General features: G+C 45.0%; 1 protein-coding gene across 2 annotated transcripts in view; it reads right to left on the reverse strand.

The window, feature by feature from the left end:
• Positions 1-11,696, reverse strand: part of myo18b (myosin XVIIIB) — a 26,997-nt gene extending 15,301 nt beyond the window's left edge. For both annotated transcript variants that reach the window (XM_080017841.1, XM_080017840.1), the window contains exons 1-22: positions 11,567-11,696; positions 10,978-11,439; positions 10,829-10,892; positions 9,184-9,296; positions 8,916-9,083; positions 8,618-8,828; positions 7,620-7,762; positions 7,102-7,202; positions 6,907-6,970; positions 6,673-6,817; positions 6,416-6,586; positions 6,248-6,338; positions 5,585-5,777; positions 4,889-4,969; positions 4,669-4,789; positions 4,265-4,412; positions 3,875-4,058; positions 3,608-3,758; positions 1,533-1,642; positions 1,355-1,420; positions 1,116-1,244; positions 327-470 (exon numbers count right to left, since the gene is read on the reverse strand). In XM_080017841.1, the coding sequence (XP_079873967.1) occupies positions 327-470; positions 1,116-1,244; positions 1,355-1,420; positions 1,533-1,642; positions 3,608-3,758; positions 3,875-4,058; positions 4,265-4,412; positions 4,669-4,789; positions 4,889-4,969; positions 5,585-5,777; positions 6,248-6,338; positions 6,416-6,586; positions 6,673-6,817; positions 6,907-6,970; positions 7,102-7,202; positions 7,620-7,762; positions 8,618-8,828; positions 8,916-9,083; positions 9,184-9,296; positions 10,829-10,892; positions 10,978-11,364 (2,985 nt within the window). In that variant the 5' untranslated portion in view covers positions 11,365-11,439; positions 11,567-11,696. The remainder of the gene's footprint in view (positions 1-326; positions 471-1,115; positions 1,245-1,354; positions 1,421-1,532; positions 1,643-3,607; positions 3,759-3,874; positions 4,059-4,264; positions 4,413-4,668; positions 4,790-4,888; positions 4,970-5,584; positions 5,778-6,247; positions 6,339-6,415; positions 6,587-6,672; positions 6,818-6,906; positions 6,971-7,101; positions 7,203-7,619; positions 7,763-8,617; positions 8,829-8,915; positions 9,084-9,183; positions 9,297-10,828; positions 10,893-10,977; positions 11,440-11,566) is intronic.
• Positions 11,697-11,969: the final 273 nt, after the last annotated feature.

An 11,969-nucleotide genomic window follows, 5' to 3' on the forward strand; every position in this document is an offset into this window, starting at 1 on the left:
TATACATTAACTAATTCAATAAACAGTGAACCAGAAAGATAAACCTAAAGATAAGGAAAGAAAGGCATAAACAAATTGATCAAGGCAATATAAAAATAAAGCTAAAATGTAAACAGTAAACAGAATGTTGACAATAAAACTAAAAAAAACAAGTGTAAACATATAGTTTTTTATCAAACAAATCACATTCTGGAAGATGTGTTAAAAGCCGCAATAACTCCCCGCAACGCAACACATTATTTTAAGTTATTGTATATAAAGTAGTAGGGATATTGGATATTGTATATTGTACAGCTGAGAAACCCTTTGATTGTGTGTGACTATACCTCCTTGACCCTCAGCCTCTGGTCGTCCATGTTGACATCCAGCAGCGGGCGCACTCTGCAGAACAGCCTCCACCAGCTCCACCCGGCCACGCACCTGAGGGCCCGCAGGTTCCTCTGCACGCAGCTCAGCGCCATCTGCTGCACCTGGAGACACCGAAATTAGACAAAGGGACAGAAACATCTGTTAATCGTGATAGATTTGATGAAAAAAATGACTTCTTTAGATCACCTTAGCTTGTACTTCATTCTAGAATGACAGTTATTGTTGTTGCTTTTTTTTTTGCATCTATTGTAATTTGAATGGTTCATGTTGACCTGTCTGTCATTCGATCTGGATTTTTGTAATGTACACTTACACACGAACCACAACACTTTCTGTTAATTTTAGGTTAATTGTAAAATGGCAATTAGGTTTATTTTATTGCTTTTTGTTGTTTTTTTCAATGTATGTATTGTATGTATTGGATATCATTGAGTTTATTCAGTATATTTGCCAAATTTGTATTATTCATTGTTTATTTTTAGGTTTACCTTTTTGCTTTATCATTTATTGTTAGGTTTATTGTGAATTGTTTTGGATAATTATATATTGGAAATGTTCTCTATGTTATCGTTCCTTTTTAGGTTTGTTGTATATTGCAAATTTCTTTCTAGTTCCTTGTTCAATTTTTCGATATATTTTATAACCTTTTGTCATTGATTGGTTCATACTTTATTATGTTTTCATTTTACGCATTTTATTTGTTCATTATAAAGTATATTTCAAATTTTTAAGGAAATGACACTAACCTTGAGTTTACGATACTTCTGGCGGGCCAGATGTCCCATGCAGGCAGCCTGGAGCTGCAACAGCCAGCCGCTGACCAGCTGATCCCTCTGCTTTTCTAGAGAGTGCAGCACGCCGCGCTTCATAAATACCTAAAAAACCAGCAATGCACGTGTTTCATAACTTTAAGTTATAATTTGTGCTTCCGTTACACTAATGCAATGATGGTGTTTGATAAAAAAAAAATTAAGAGATAACTTACTCTGCTAGCACCCAAAAGTATGCTCTTCTTATCGAGATCCAATTCGACCAGCAGTTCCTCAACAGCCTGAGAGAGAGACAGAGGCAGATACAGAAGTTATTTACTGTCTGTTGATGATCAAAGGATGGACGTGAATGAGATAATATGCTGATGACGACACATAAGTGTAGGTCAGTACCTTCCTTTCGTCATGGGTAACAAACACAGATCCGTAGCGTTTCATGATGGGAGGAGACAGAGCCTGGAAGCGGCACCTGAAGTCACTCAGGGGCATGTGCTCCGGATACCCTACGGCAGCGAGAGTATAGAGAGAAAAGTTATTTAACATATGAAGGCTATCTCTGACAGACAACTTTTACATTTACTTATCGTAAAATTATTTATTATGCATTGGTTGAGAATTGGCGCATGGACTCTACTGCTCATCACTCCTGGCAAGGGATACAGCAAACACAGTGAGCTCGAAATATAGAAGTGATGAGCTCGATTCACCCCATTTGATAGAAGAGTCCAAGAGGTGGATGCAGGGGAGTTGGAGGGCAGCAAACAAGCAGGCAGCAAAGCTGACAGAGCAGGAGGTATTGGCTGCTAAAATACGCCAGCCCATAAGGGCTAGGAAGCGTGTGGCACAGTCAAGTTGTCTGACAGAACCAATCGGGCAAGCTATGCATCATTTGATTCTTATCGAAAAAAAAGGGAATTGCTCCAAAATTTATCACAGACTACAGTGACCTGTCTCAGTGGCAAGTTCAGTGTAAGTGTCTACTTTTAAGGTGAAGTATTAAATTACATGGGTTGTTAATATATTCATCTTTATTCTCATTAAAATGTAAATGACAAAACCGCCTTCGACAAGGTTGGAAGGGCGTCCCTTGTACGACCTTTTGTGCTGAGTGCTGTTTCTACTGTATAAACATCTGTGTTCTTTTAAACTTTAAATGGGGGAAAAATGGCATACCCTGTGGAAAACCTGAAACCTTAAATTTAGTCTTTAATAACATTGATGAGAATGTAGATAGATACGGGCTGAGTCATTCAAAACATGAATTATTATCAACTGAGAAGACGTCCACCCTACTTAGATGTGTGCATGTGTGCATGTGTGCTAAAGTTGAGTTTTGTTAGTAATTATGTTCAGGATGGGAATGATTAGTCGACAATTGGATTAGTCGACATAGTATATATATATATATACATATGAGATAAAGTGCTGTGGCACCTTTTCTGCAGATGTGTGCTCAGAGATATCCTAATTATACAGAGCTTATTAATCATTGGTGAGCAAGGCTAAATCATCAGTTTGATAGATTCCGTCAATGATTCTAAATATAGATATATAGAATTATATATATTCTAGATATAGTAGAGTAAAAGGAACAGGTATTTGCTTTGAAATGTAATGAAGTAAAAGTCAGAAGTCTCCTAAACTGAATATACTATGTTGTGGTTAATTATTAACCCCCACATGACAAGAAACTAATTACATGTTATACTAAACCACCAATATTCAAGGTATATGTATTAAAAAACCTTGTAAAAATGTATGCTATAAAACCTAAAAATGGGAAGTAATAAAAAAAAACAGGAAGAACTTAGGTATACTGCAAAAAAACACGCCTAAACAGAACACCAACCAAATACTGTTGAAACAAAGAAACAGGCCAAGGTCATGAAAAGGAAATATACCCATATATGGCGTGGGTGTTCCAGGAATAGAAAAAAAAAGCTCTCTTTTCGGAAAGGAGAAACTGCCCAGTAACAGGACTGTGATTGGTTCACACCCACAAAACTGTGATTAGTTCCCCGGGACACACCCCCAAGACTATGATTGGTTCCCTGCACTGAAAGGAGCAGGGATGAAATCCCTGGTAACAAGACTATGATTAGTTCCCGGCGCCGAAAAGGGCAGAACATATAATTTGAGAAGAGAACATCTTGGGTATAAAAGAGTCGGAAAGATCAGTTTGTTAGTTGGGCTCCGGAGCACCTCTCACTGTTTATTGCTATACTTGATGCTCAGATACACAATAAACTTTTTTGCATAAGTCTCTGCTCAATTCCAATGTTCTTTCTTCCAAGTTTTTTGAGGCCAGAACAGAAAGAAACGTCGTCCAGAGACCCAGACTTTTCGCTGGCCCAGGTTTGGACCTTTTTGGTCACGACAACTTCTCTCCAAACACTGATCTGTTACTGTAACTTATTGAATGCCTTCATTTCTTTGTTGTCTGAGATAATCATATTTCCACGGCTGACCTGTGCGGTGGAGCTGCAGGGCCGGCAGGACCTGTGTGGAATGGAGCTGGACTCTCAGCGCTCGCACATCAAAAGCTCCGTTGTCCATCTTGGCGTTCACGCACTGTAGAAACACCGGCCTGGCTCTTCGTATCAGGTTCAGCAGAGCATCCTGGGCAGAAGGAGGAGGGGATGGAAAGTGTAAGTAGAGATCGGAATAATCAGGACTTTCTGGAAAGAAATTCTCTTGGTATATACAGTAACTCTAGTAGTCTCAGGAATACTTACTGCTTGTAGTTTGACCGCGATGCAGTGTGAGTGTCTGCGAACGGCCGCCATTCCACCACTGAAGGTCTTTCTGATGGTTCCGCTTCTCTGGAGAGAGCGTTGGCTGCTCCCCTCCATCCCGCCCAGGCCCCGGCACAGAGGAGGCACAGAGGTCCTGGAGCTGAAGAAGTCCTTCACAACACCTCTTATAAAGAAAGGAAATGAGAAGACGATAAGAGTTTAAATAAATGACTTGTGGACTTGTGAATAACCTATACTCTGATGATAGATGCATATTATGTCTAATCACTGAAGCTGGTGGCTAATAGTAGGTAGAAAACCTCATGAGTTCAACGATTTAAACACGACAAATACTATATATTTTATAACTACGACCACTTTCATACTTACACGCTGGAGTTTTGAAGCAAATTGACGGCGTTGAGGGTAGACGGGTTGTTCTGGATGAGACCAAACCAACCAGTCAGGTCGTAGCGGACCGGGTCCAAACCCAGGACATGGTTCACCTCACACTGTAGCGGCTGCTCGCACTGGCGCACTAGGTGGAGGGGGATGATACAGAAGGACATGAATTAGGGTTATTCAAAGTTCAAAGTTCAAAGTGTTTTATTTGTCAAGTGTACAGTCCAACACAAGGTCATTTGGTACAATGAAATTATTGGGGCATGACAGGCAACAACTGCGTAGTGGGGTTATGAATAAACATAACCCTAAAAAACACTCCTTTGACACACATTCACTCATACATACTGTATATACATTCAGCATTGTCCTCTAAGTGTGAGCATTTTTACCACTGCTGCCGTAGTATTGGCAAACTCTTTCAAGGACGTTGTTCTCATTGGAGCCCGGGATCACCATCTCCTCATCCAGAACCCACAGCAGGCCTCGAGGGTCTCCACCCGCTGCCCTTACCTTTCACACAAACACGATTGAGTTGAAACTACACTTTGTAGCTGAATGAAGCTGATTAAATCTCTAGTGTATTATGCATATACAGTATCAACTCTGTACCTGCAGAGCCGGTTGGTCAATAGCGGACACCACATCTGCTGGGCTGCTCTCAGGAGCCTCAAACTTCACAGGAATCTTCTCCTGGAAGCCAGAAGATGTAAACTATGTGTATTCTGAAAATGGCTTTGAGGCCGTTTCGCAGACGGGGTTTAATCTAAATCAGGACAAAGTTGATCAGAGTTAAATTGATCCAGAAGTGCCTTTCTGAGATGTTGCTTAATTTAAGATAAATTTGTTACAGACTAGGATGTCCTAGACTACGGTAATAAAGGGACTTGTCAGATCCTTCTGTCTGGTCTTGGTGCTGGTCCAGATGATCCATTTTCTATCTTGTCAAGATCAAACTGGAGCCCCACATCCACTCATCCAAGATCAACCTGCCTCTGGCCAGGTTCAATTTAAGCCTTCCCCGAGACCGAGATAAGCTCAAATCTTCCTTCTGAAAATCAGATTTTTCTTCAACCATTTCAGTAGGTCGGGATTGAAAGTGTGATTTAGTCTAAGGTTAGGCCTAATTTGTGTCCGTGAAACTCTCCCTATGTTGTTTTAACATCAGGATGGTTCACAAAAAAGGGAAAACCAAATAGAGAAAGCCGGGGATGTGTGAACTCTAGCAAACGATTAGAAAAAAATCTGGTGTGATTTAAGGTATCGTCCATCTCAAGCTGGCTCTTATTTGCTGACTCCATTTTGTACCTGTGCGTATCGTTCCAGGGTGTGTGTGAAAGTGTGGGTGTGATAGTGCTCCAGCAGCCTCTCCTGCAGGTAGTTGTGGCAGAGTTCGGACCACCCTGCAGCCCGTTCCTCTGCCGCGTGCCTGGGGTTCCTCATGCCTGGTGTGTCAACCACCATCACTGAAGCCAGGGTCAGCTGTTGAGTGCTCAGAGCCCTGAAAGTAAAAAATACACATTTGTACACTGACAACCTGTATATATTAGCATTTATACTAATACTGAATTGATATTAGTGGGTAGAGTGGCACAGTGCATTGACAGTGCACGTAGCAAGAAGGTCCTGGGTTTGAGTCCGCGCTGGGGCGCTGTTGGCACTGCGCTCCCGTGGGTTATATCCCGATGAGGGGCCTTTCTGTGTGGAGTTTGCATGTTCTCCCCATGCTCACATAGGGTTTCCTCTTAGTAACATCAGGAAGGACCCCCACCAAAATCACAATACTTCATCGTCTGACCAGCAATGGACATTTGAAATTTGTCCCCAGACGTATTGCTGTATGCTGCCCAATGCCACTGGTTGCCTCCCAGATGTTTAAGGCTGCATTACAGAAAAGTAATGCAATTTCCTGAACTTCAGAGACTGTAGGTAGGTGTGTGTGTATGTGTCTGCATGTGTGTGCATATACACCTGTTAATAAGTGACACTATCGCAGTGAAGAGTTCTTCATAGAGTCCAGCAGCCATACCCTCGACACATTGTGTTGCGGTCAACCTGGGACCTGCTTACGGACAAAAAAAATCAATAAAAAAAGGAATGTCTTATTTTCTCAAGTTTGTGAGTGTGTATGTGTCTCACCGTCCTCTGGCTCTGCAGCAGCGTGTCTATCTCTGACGCCCCCGGTGGCTCTCTGCAGCAACTGCCTGAGGTGGTGTTTGAACACGGCGGTGTGGAGCTCTTCACCCTCGCAGCCCAGCACGCTAGCGGCCACCTGGGCACTGTCAAAGTTCACAAACTGTCTCCTACCCACTGTGGACAGGGAAGTAAAACGATGTATAATCAGTTCCAAAAGAGAAGCGAAGGAAGGTGGAACTTTGACTGTATGAGTGTTATACCTTTACAGGCCCCGGCCGTTCCTATGTGGTAAATACTGGCTAGAACGTGCCATATCGCCTTCTGCTTGTTGGCGGAGATGCCCAGCGTTTCCATTGCAGCCACCAGCTTGTTGAAGGCAACCGATGCCCGCTGCTTCTCCTCAACCTAATGGAAAACAGGTTGGCACACTGTGGGCGTGAAACGACGGCTCAAGGATTCAGCATTTTCACAATCCTACTCTACATCATCCAAACCTTGGTGGCAGGAGCTATACCGAAGCAGTTGGCCTCAGAGAGCTGGTGCAGCTGCAGTTCTGTCCTGAATTGAGAAGGAACAAAAAATGAATTATTTTCACATTTGCGCTGCCATGGCTAATAGTAATAAGCCAGAGCAGTAATATAGTATAGTAATAATGTGGTAATAAATCAGTAAGAGAGAGAGAAAATTACCTCATCTCCGTGCTTATTCCTGCCATCATCTGAGCAAAAACCAGGAAGTTGCTCTCGCCCTCGGTTTTCTGGCACACTTTCCATTTGTCCAGCATCAAGGTCTGATATGGCAAGATGAGGGAATAGACCATAGAATGTCATTTAGATCAGAATATATGTTCATCATGAATAAAATATCAATGATAATCATATGTATACAACAGAATGGACATGGCCAATAATGTACTGGTTAGACTAACTTAGTACAGGGTTATTACAGAATATTGCACAGTGTATTACCTGGTAATTGCATGGGTTGTAATGTGTGTGTGTGTGTGTGTGTGTGTGTGTGTGTGTGTGTGTGTGTGTGTGTGTGTGTGTGTGTGTGCGTACGTGCGTGCGTGCGTGCGTGCGTGCGTGCGTGTGTGTGTGTCTGTGGTACACAGATAAATAACAGTACAATACGTTTTTAGTTATGTCACCCAAGTCCAACACTGTTACATTTACCTACATTTGCATATGTGTGTGTGTATGTGTACCTGTACGTGTCCACCCGCGGCTGACCCGGCGTTGTTAAAATCCAGCGATAACACCATGGCAAATCGAGAGGAGGCGTCGCTGTGCTGAGAGCTCACGCAGCCAAATGACCTCAGAATAGTGAATACGGCCTGCACGCGCTCAACTAGAATGAAAGAGAAATACAATCAGTTACAATCAGTACAATTTCAAAGTCAAAATGAACAGTATCTTACAATATATACAGGGGTGGCTGGTGTAAATGGGCTACCAGGGCTAAGCCCTCCCCATATTTTTGAGAAAAAGATGAGGAGAAAATAAACTTAAATTAAACTACCCCTGTCAAAAACTATCTTGAAAGAGATGAGTGAATCCCCTAAAACAGCACCACTTAAAGGCCCTAAGGAAAACCAGGGTGTGATTCATCTCAGGCTGCGGGGCTCGTTTTAGTTTAGTTCTGGTTCTAGTCCTAGTTCTAGTTTAGTTCTTGTTCTGGATTTAGTCCTAGTTCTAGTCGTATGTCTTATTCTGGGTCTAGTCCTAGTTCTAGTTTAGTTCTGGTTCTTGTCCTAGTCCAGTTCTAGTTCTAGTTTAGTTCTGGTTCTAGTCCTAGTTCAGCCCAAGTTTTAGTTTAGTTCTGGTTCCATTCCTAGTTCTTGCTTAGTTCAGCTTCTTGTCCTGGTTCTAGTTTAATTCTGGTCTCGTTCTAGTTGTAGTTCTTGATCTTGTTCTTGTTCTAGTCCTTGTCCTAGTAACAGTTCTTGTTTTTGTTCTTGTACTTTTTCTAGTCATCTGCGTATCAACCATTCACAATATGGTATGTCGCATTAATGTCTTAGTGACGCGTCTCCATTGGGGCTAAACTCATTTCAGCCCCTTTGACCAATCACAGTGCAGTGTTGTTATAGGGCCACTGTGATTGGTCGGAACAGACCGCAGGAAAACAAAGACCACAGGAATTAAATGGCAGACATGAATATGAGAATATAACTGTCTCTGAGAGGCGAGGAGTCGTACCCACCGCTGATATTATGTCCGGCAGTACCAGCCTGCTTGAGGAGGGTGTGCGCAAAGGCCTGGCACGCTGCGGTTTTGCCCGTCCCGCTGCGCCCCACCGCGCAGACGCTCTGATCCCTCCTGGTGCCCACCATCGACACGAACACCCGCTTGGCCACGGCGGCCAGAGCCGGGGGGGCGTCCCACGCGCACTCCCCTCGCCGCGACTTGGGCGTCTAGCGGGGGTAAAGAGAGGGAGTCAGGGAGGAAAGGCGGTTGAAGTCGAAGGGATGGGCGCAAGACGTGGACGCGAGGTGTTGAACCTTGCTGTGGGGGGAGGACGGCGGCCAGAAGTTGACGAGATTAGGCCCCGTGTGGGTGAGCGGCAGGCTGGCCTTCGCTCGGCTGGTGAGGGTGTGTAGCGCGCTGCACTCGTTCACACACTGGAGATCGCTGAGATCCTCGCACAGGTCCAACTCCGACGGGTTGCACTTTCGGAGACGAGGGAGAAAGATGGGAGAAGGCATGAGAAGGAGTCCGCCGTTCGACGAGAGGCAACGAAGTCGGTGTGGGTCCCGATCTGCAGTATACCTTCTCGATCTCGTACTGGCTGACGTCGTGCACCGTCCCATCCGCCTGCAGCCGGACCCTGACTTGTCCCCCCGGGAGTTCGGGCGTGCCTTCGTCGGGCTTCAGTTGAGTGGCTGAGAGAAGGAATCACATACTCATACTCATAATTCGACTCATTTGAGAGAGATCATTCGCTGGGGAATGACAGGGAATCCAAGGAAAAGGGGCCTGAACTAAACGATTGTGAGGAGTAGTGATTGTAATGTGAAGCACTTTGAGTTGCATTATTATTATTATTATTATTATTATTATTATTATTATTATTATTATTATGCAGGACCTAAAACATAACGATTTGAATTTGTATTCACAGAGCGATCCAGGTGTGGCTTCAGGGGCTTTAGGATTGAGATTAATCTATGATGAGTAGCTGCATATCCCTGTCATAAGGATTGGAACATTGGTACTGAAAATCTAAGTGTGCATGTGTGTTGTGTGTTGTGTGTGTGTGTGTGTGTGTGTGTGTGTGTGTGTGTGTGTGTGTGTGTGTGTGTGTGTGTGTGTGTGTGTGTGTGTGTGCATGAGTATAAAAGGGTGTGTGTCAATCCCTGTGTCCGTGCATCTGCATCAGCATGCTCTCTGTGTGGATAATTCTCTGTTGTGCCTGCGTATGGGAGCAGGGGGTCATGGTTCACCGTCTGTGTGGGCATATGAAGGTCTAATGGGATTGGAGTTAGTACGGTAAGTGGCTCGGTGGATGGATGGAACACATGGTGAGATGAAACGGATCAAAACAGACGTGCGTCAGCCATGAAAGAAATATACACAGACCAGTAGAGTCTTTCACGTAAGCTCACCAGGTGTGCCGTGCTTCTTTTTTTTTTTTTATGACACATGAACAATAAATAATGGAAACTAGCGAGAGGTCATAATCACAAAGCTGTACTTCCAGACAGAAATGCAACATGTTTCACGTTGAAGGTTTGAACTAAATAGTGATGAAAGGTTCAACTCTTTTTTCGGAGATTTGGTTCTCGTTGAGTCCCTGGGTGAAAAGATCTGATACATTTTCGGACTCTTGGCCTGGAGAGCCTCCAGTGAATGATGAACCAGTGTCAGAAGAGTTAGTTTGGCACTGAGCTGTAAATGGAATTCTCACAAGAATCATTAAGTTCTGTCGCAATCATTCATTTTGGTGCACTGTGAAGTGCCGAAAATTACGATTTAATATGAATTATGCCAAATACCGAGAGCATTTTTGCCTTTAGGACATCAATTAGGTCCTCGGTAACTACTTTCAGTTTGTTGGGTCGAGAATTCACTCTCTTGCCCGCTCTTTTTCCGGAGTGGGCCCTGAGTGCCGTCTCCTTAAAAAGACTTGTTCGATATGAACAAATCATCTGCGAGGTTTGCATCACTAGTTACACAGGTTTCTGACGTTGTGTTACGTTTTTTTCAGTGGCTCTTGTCCACAGATGTTGGTGTGCCGTGGGATTATTTCCTCATAAGAATTGTGCCGTGGCAGAAACAAGGTTGGGGGTAGAGCAGGAGATGAATTGAATCTCAACTATTCATTCTCTTTCAAAGCGGAGGAGAATGGAATCCGTGAGGCGAGCCCACCTGTGTAGGTGGACAAAGTTCAAGTGTTGTGTGCCCCCGACCTCACCTAGGCCAAAGCCATCCTTGTGAACACACCACACGGTTCCAGCTTCATACCACACATCTCTCACCTGGAACAGAAACGAACAGAAACTAAGCCCCACAAGTTCCGGTGAAAACCTCATAAAAATTGCGCTCCCAGTCACCACAACGTACGTCTCTTCTTTCACACTCCGTCGCCGTGGCGTCCGCTTGCCGTCCCTCCGGCTCCTGCCTCTCCTCGAGACACTCTCCATTTTCTACCACTTCCCTCGGCTCCGCCTTCTCCTCGAGACACTCTCCATTTTCTACCACTTCCCTCGGCTCCGCCTTCTCCTCGAGACCCTCTCCATTTTCTATCACTTCCCTCGGCTCCGCCTTCTCCTCGCCCTTGGCCCTGCGTCCGCTCCCCGTCTCCGACCGCGTCCCCGGGCTCGCTTCCCGATCTCCGACCCGCTCGTGGTCGGACTCCGGGGTGACCGAGTGCCTCCGGGACGAGGTCAGCTGGGCGGAGGAATGGCGCCTGCGCTCGTCGCCGCCCGACTGCGTGGCCCGGAGCAACATCTCGGCCTCCAGGATCGGAGGGGTCTCGTCTTGGAGCAGGAACTGCTGCACCAGATTGTCGCTCAGCTTGCTCGGCTGGGAGAGGCACAAACACACACACACACACACACACACACACACGCACACGCATACGTGCACAAACTTTAACCGTCATATTTTACGTTGAATCGACTATCTTCCATCAAAAACAGCCACAACTCACGGCTCTCTCTTCCTTGAGCTCGGGCTCCTTCTGTTTGGCCTCCTTCTCAGAGTCTCTCACCAGCTGCTTGAGGAAGCCGCCCGGCAGGGCTGAGAGCGGCGGAGGGGGAGGATCGGCGGCGGCCACGGGCTTCTTCTCCTCCTTTATCTGTGGTGAGGTGAAGGGACGGAGGTCGCTGACGGCTCTTATGTGTTCGCGCACGTTGGCCTCAAAGTGTACACTCACTCGGGTGCTGTAATAGACGCGCGCGTGCAAATAACGCTTTTCCCCGCAAAAACTCCGCGCAAACGCATTCACACGGCCAGACGAGATCAGACAAGACTTTCATTCGTTCAAATTCAGGCGTTATGGCTGCAAAAGAACAGCGGCAATTCAAGGAAGAGCAGATTGAAAGGAGATATGA

Source organism: Zeus faber (genome assembly GCF_960531495.2).
Source record: "Zeus faber genome assembly, chromosome: 17".
Taxonomy (NCBI): domain Eukaryota; kingdom Metazoa; phylum Chordata; class Actinopteri; order Zeiformes; family Zeidae; genus Zeus; species Zeus faber.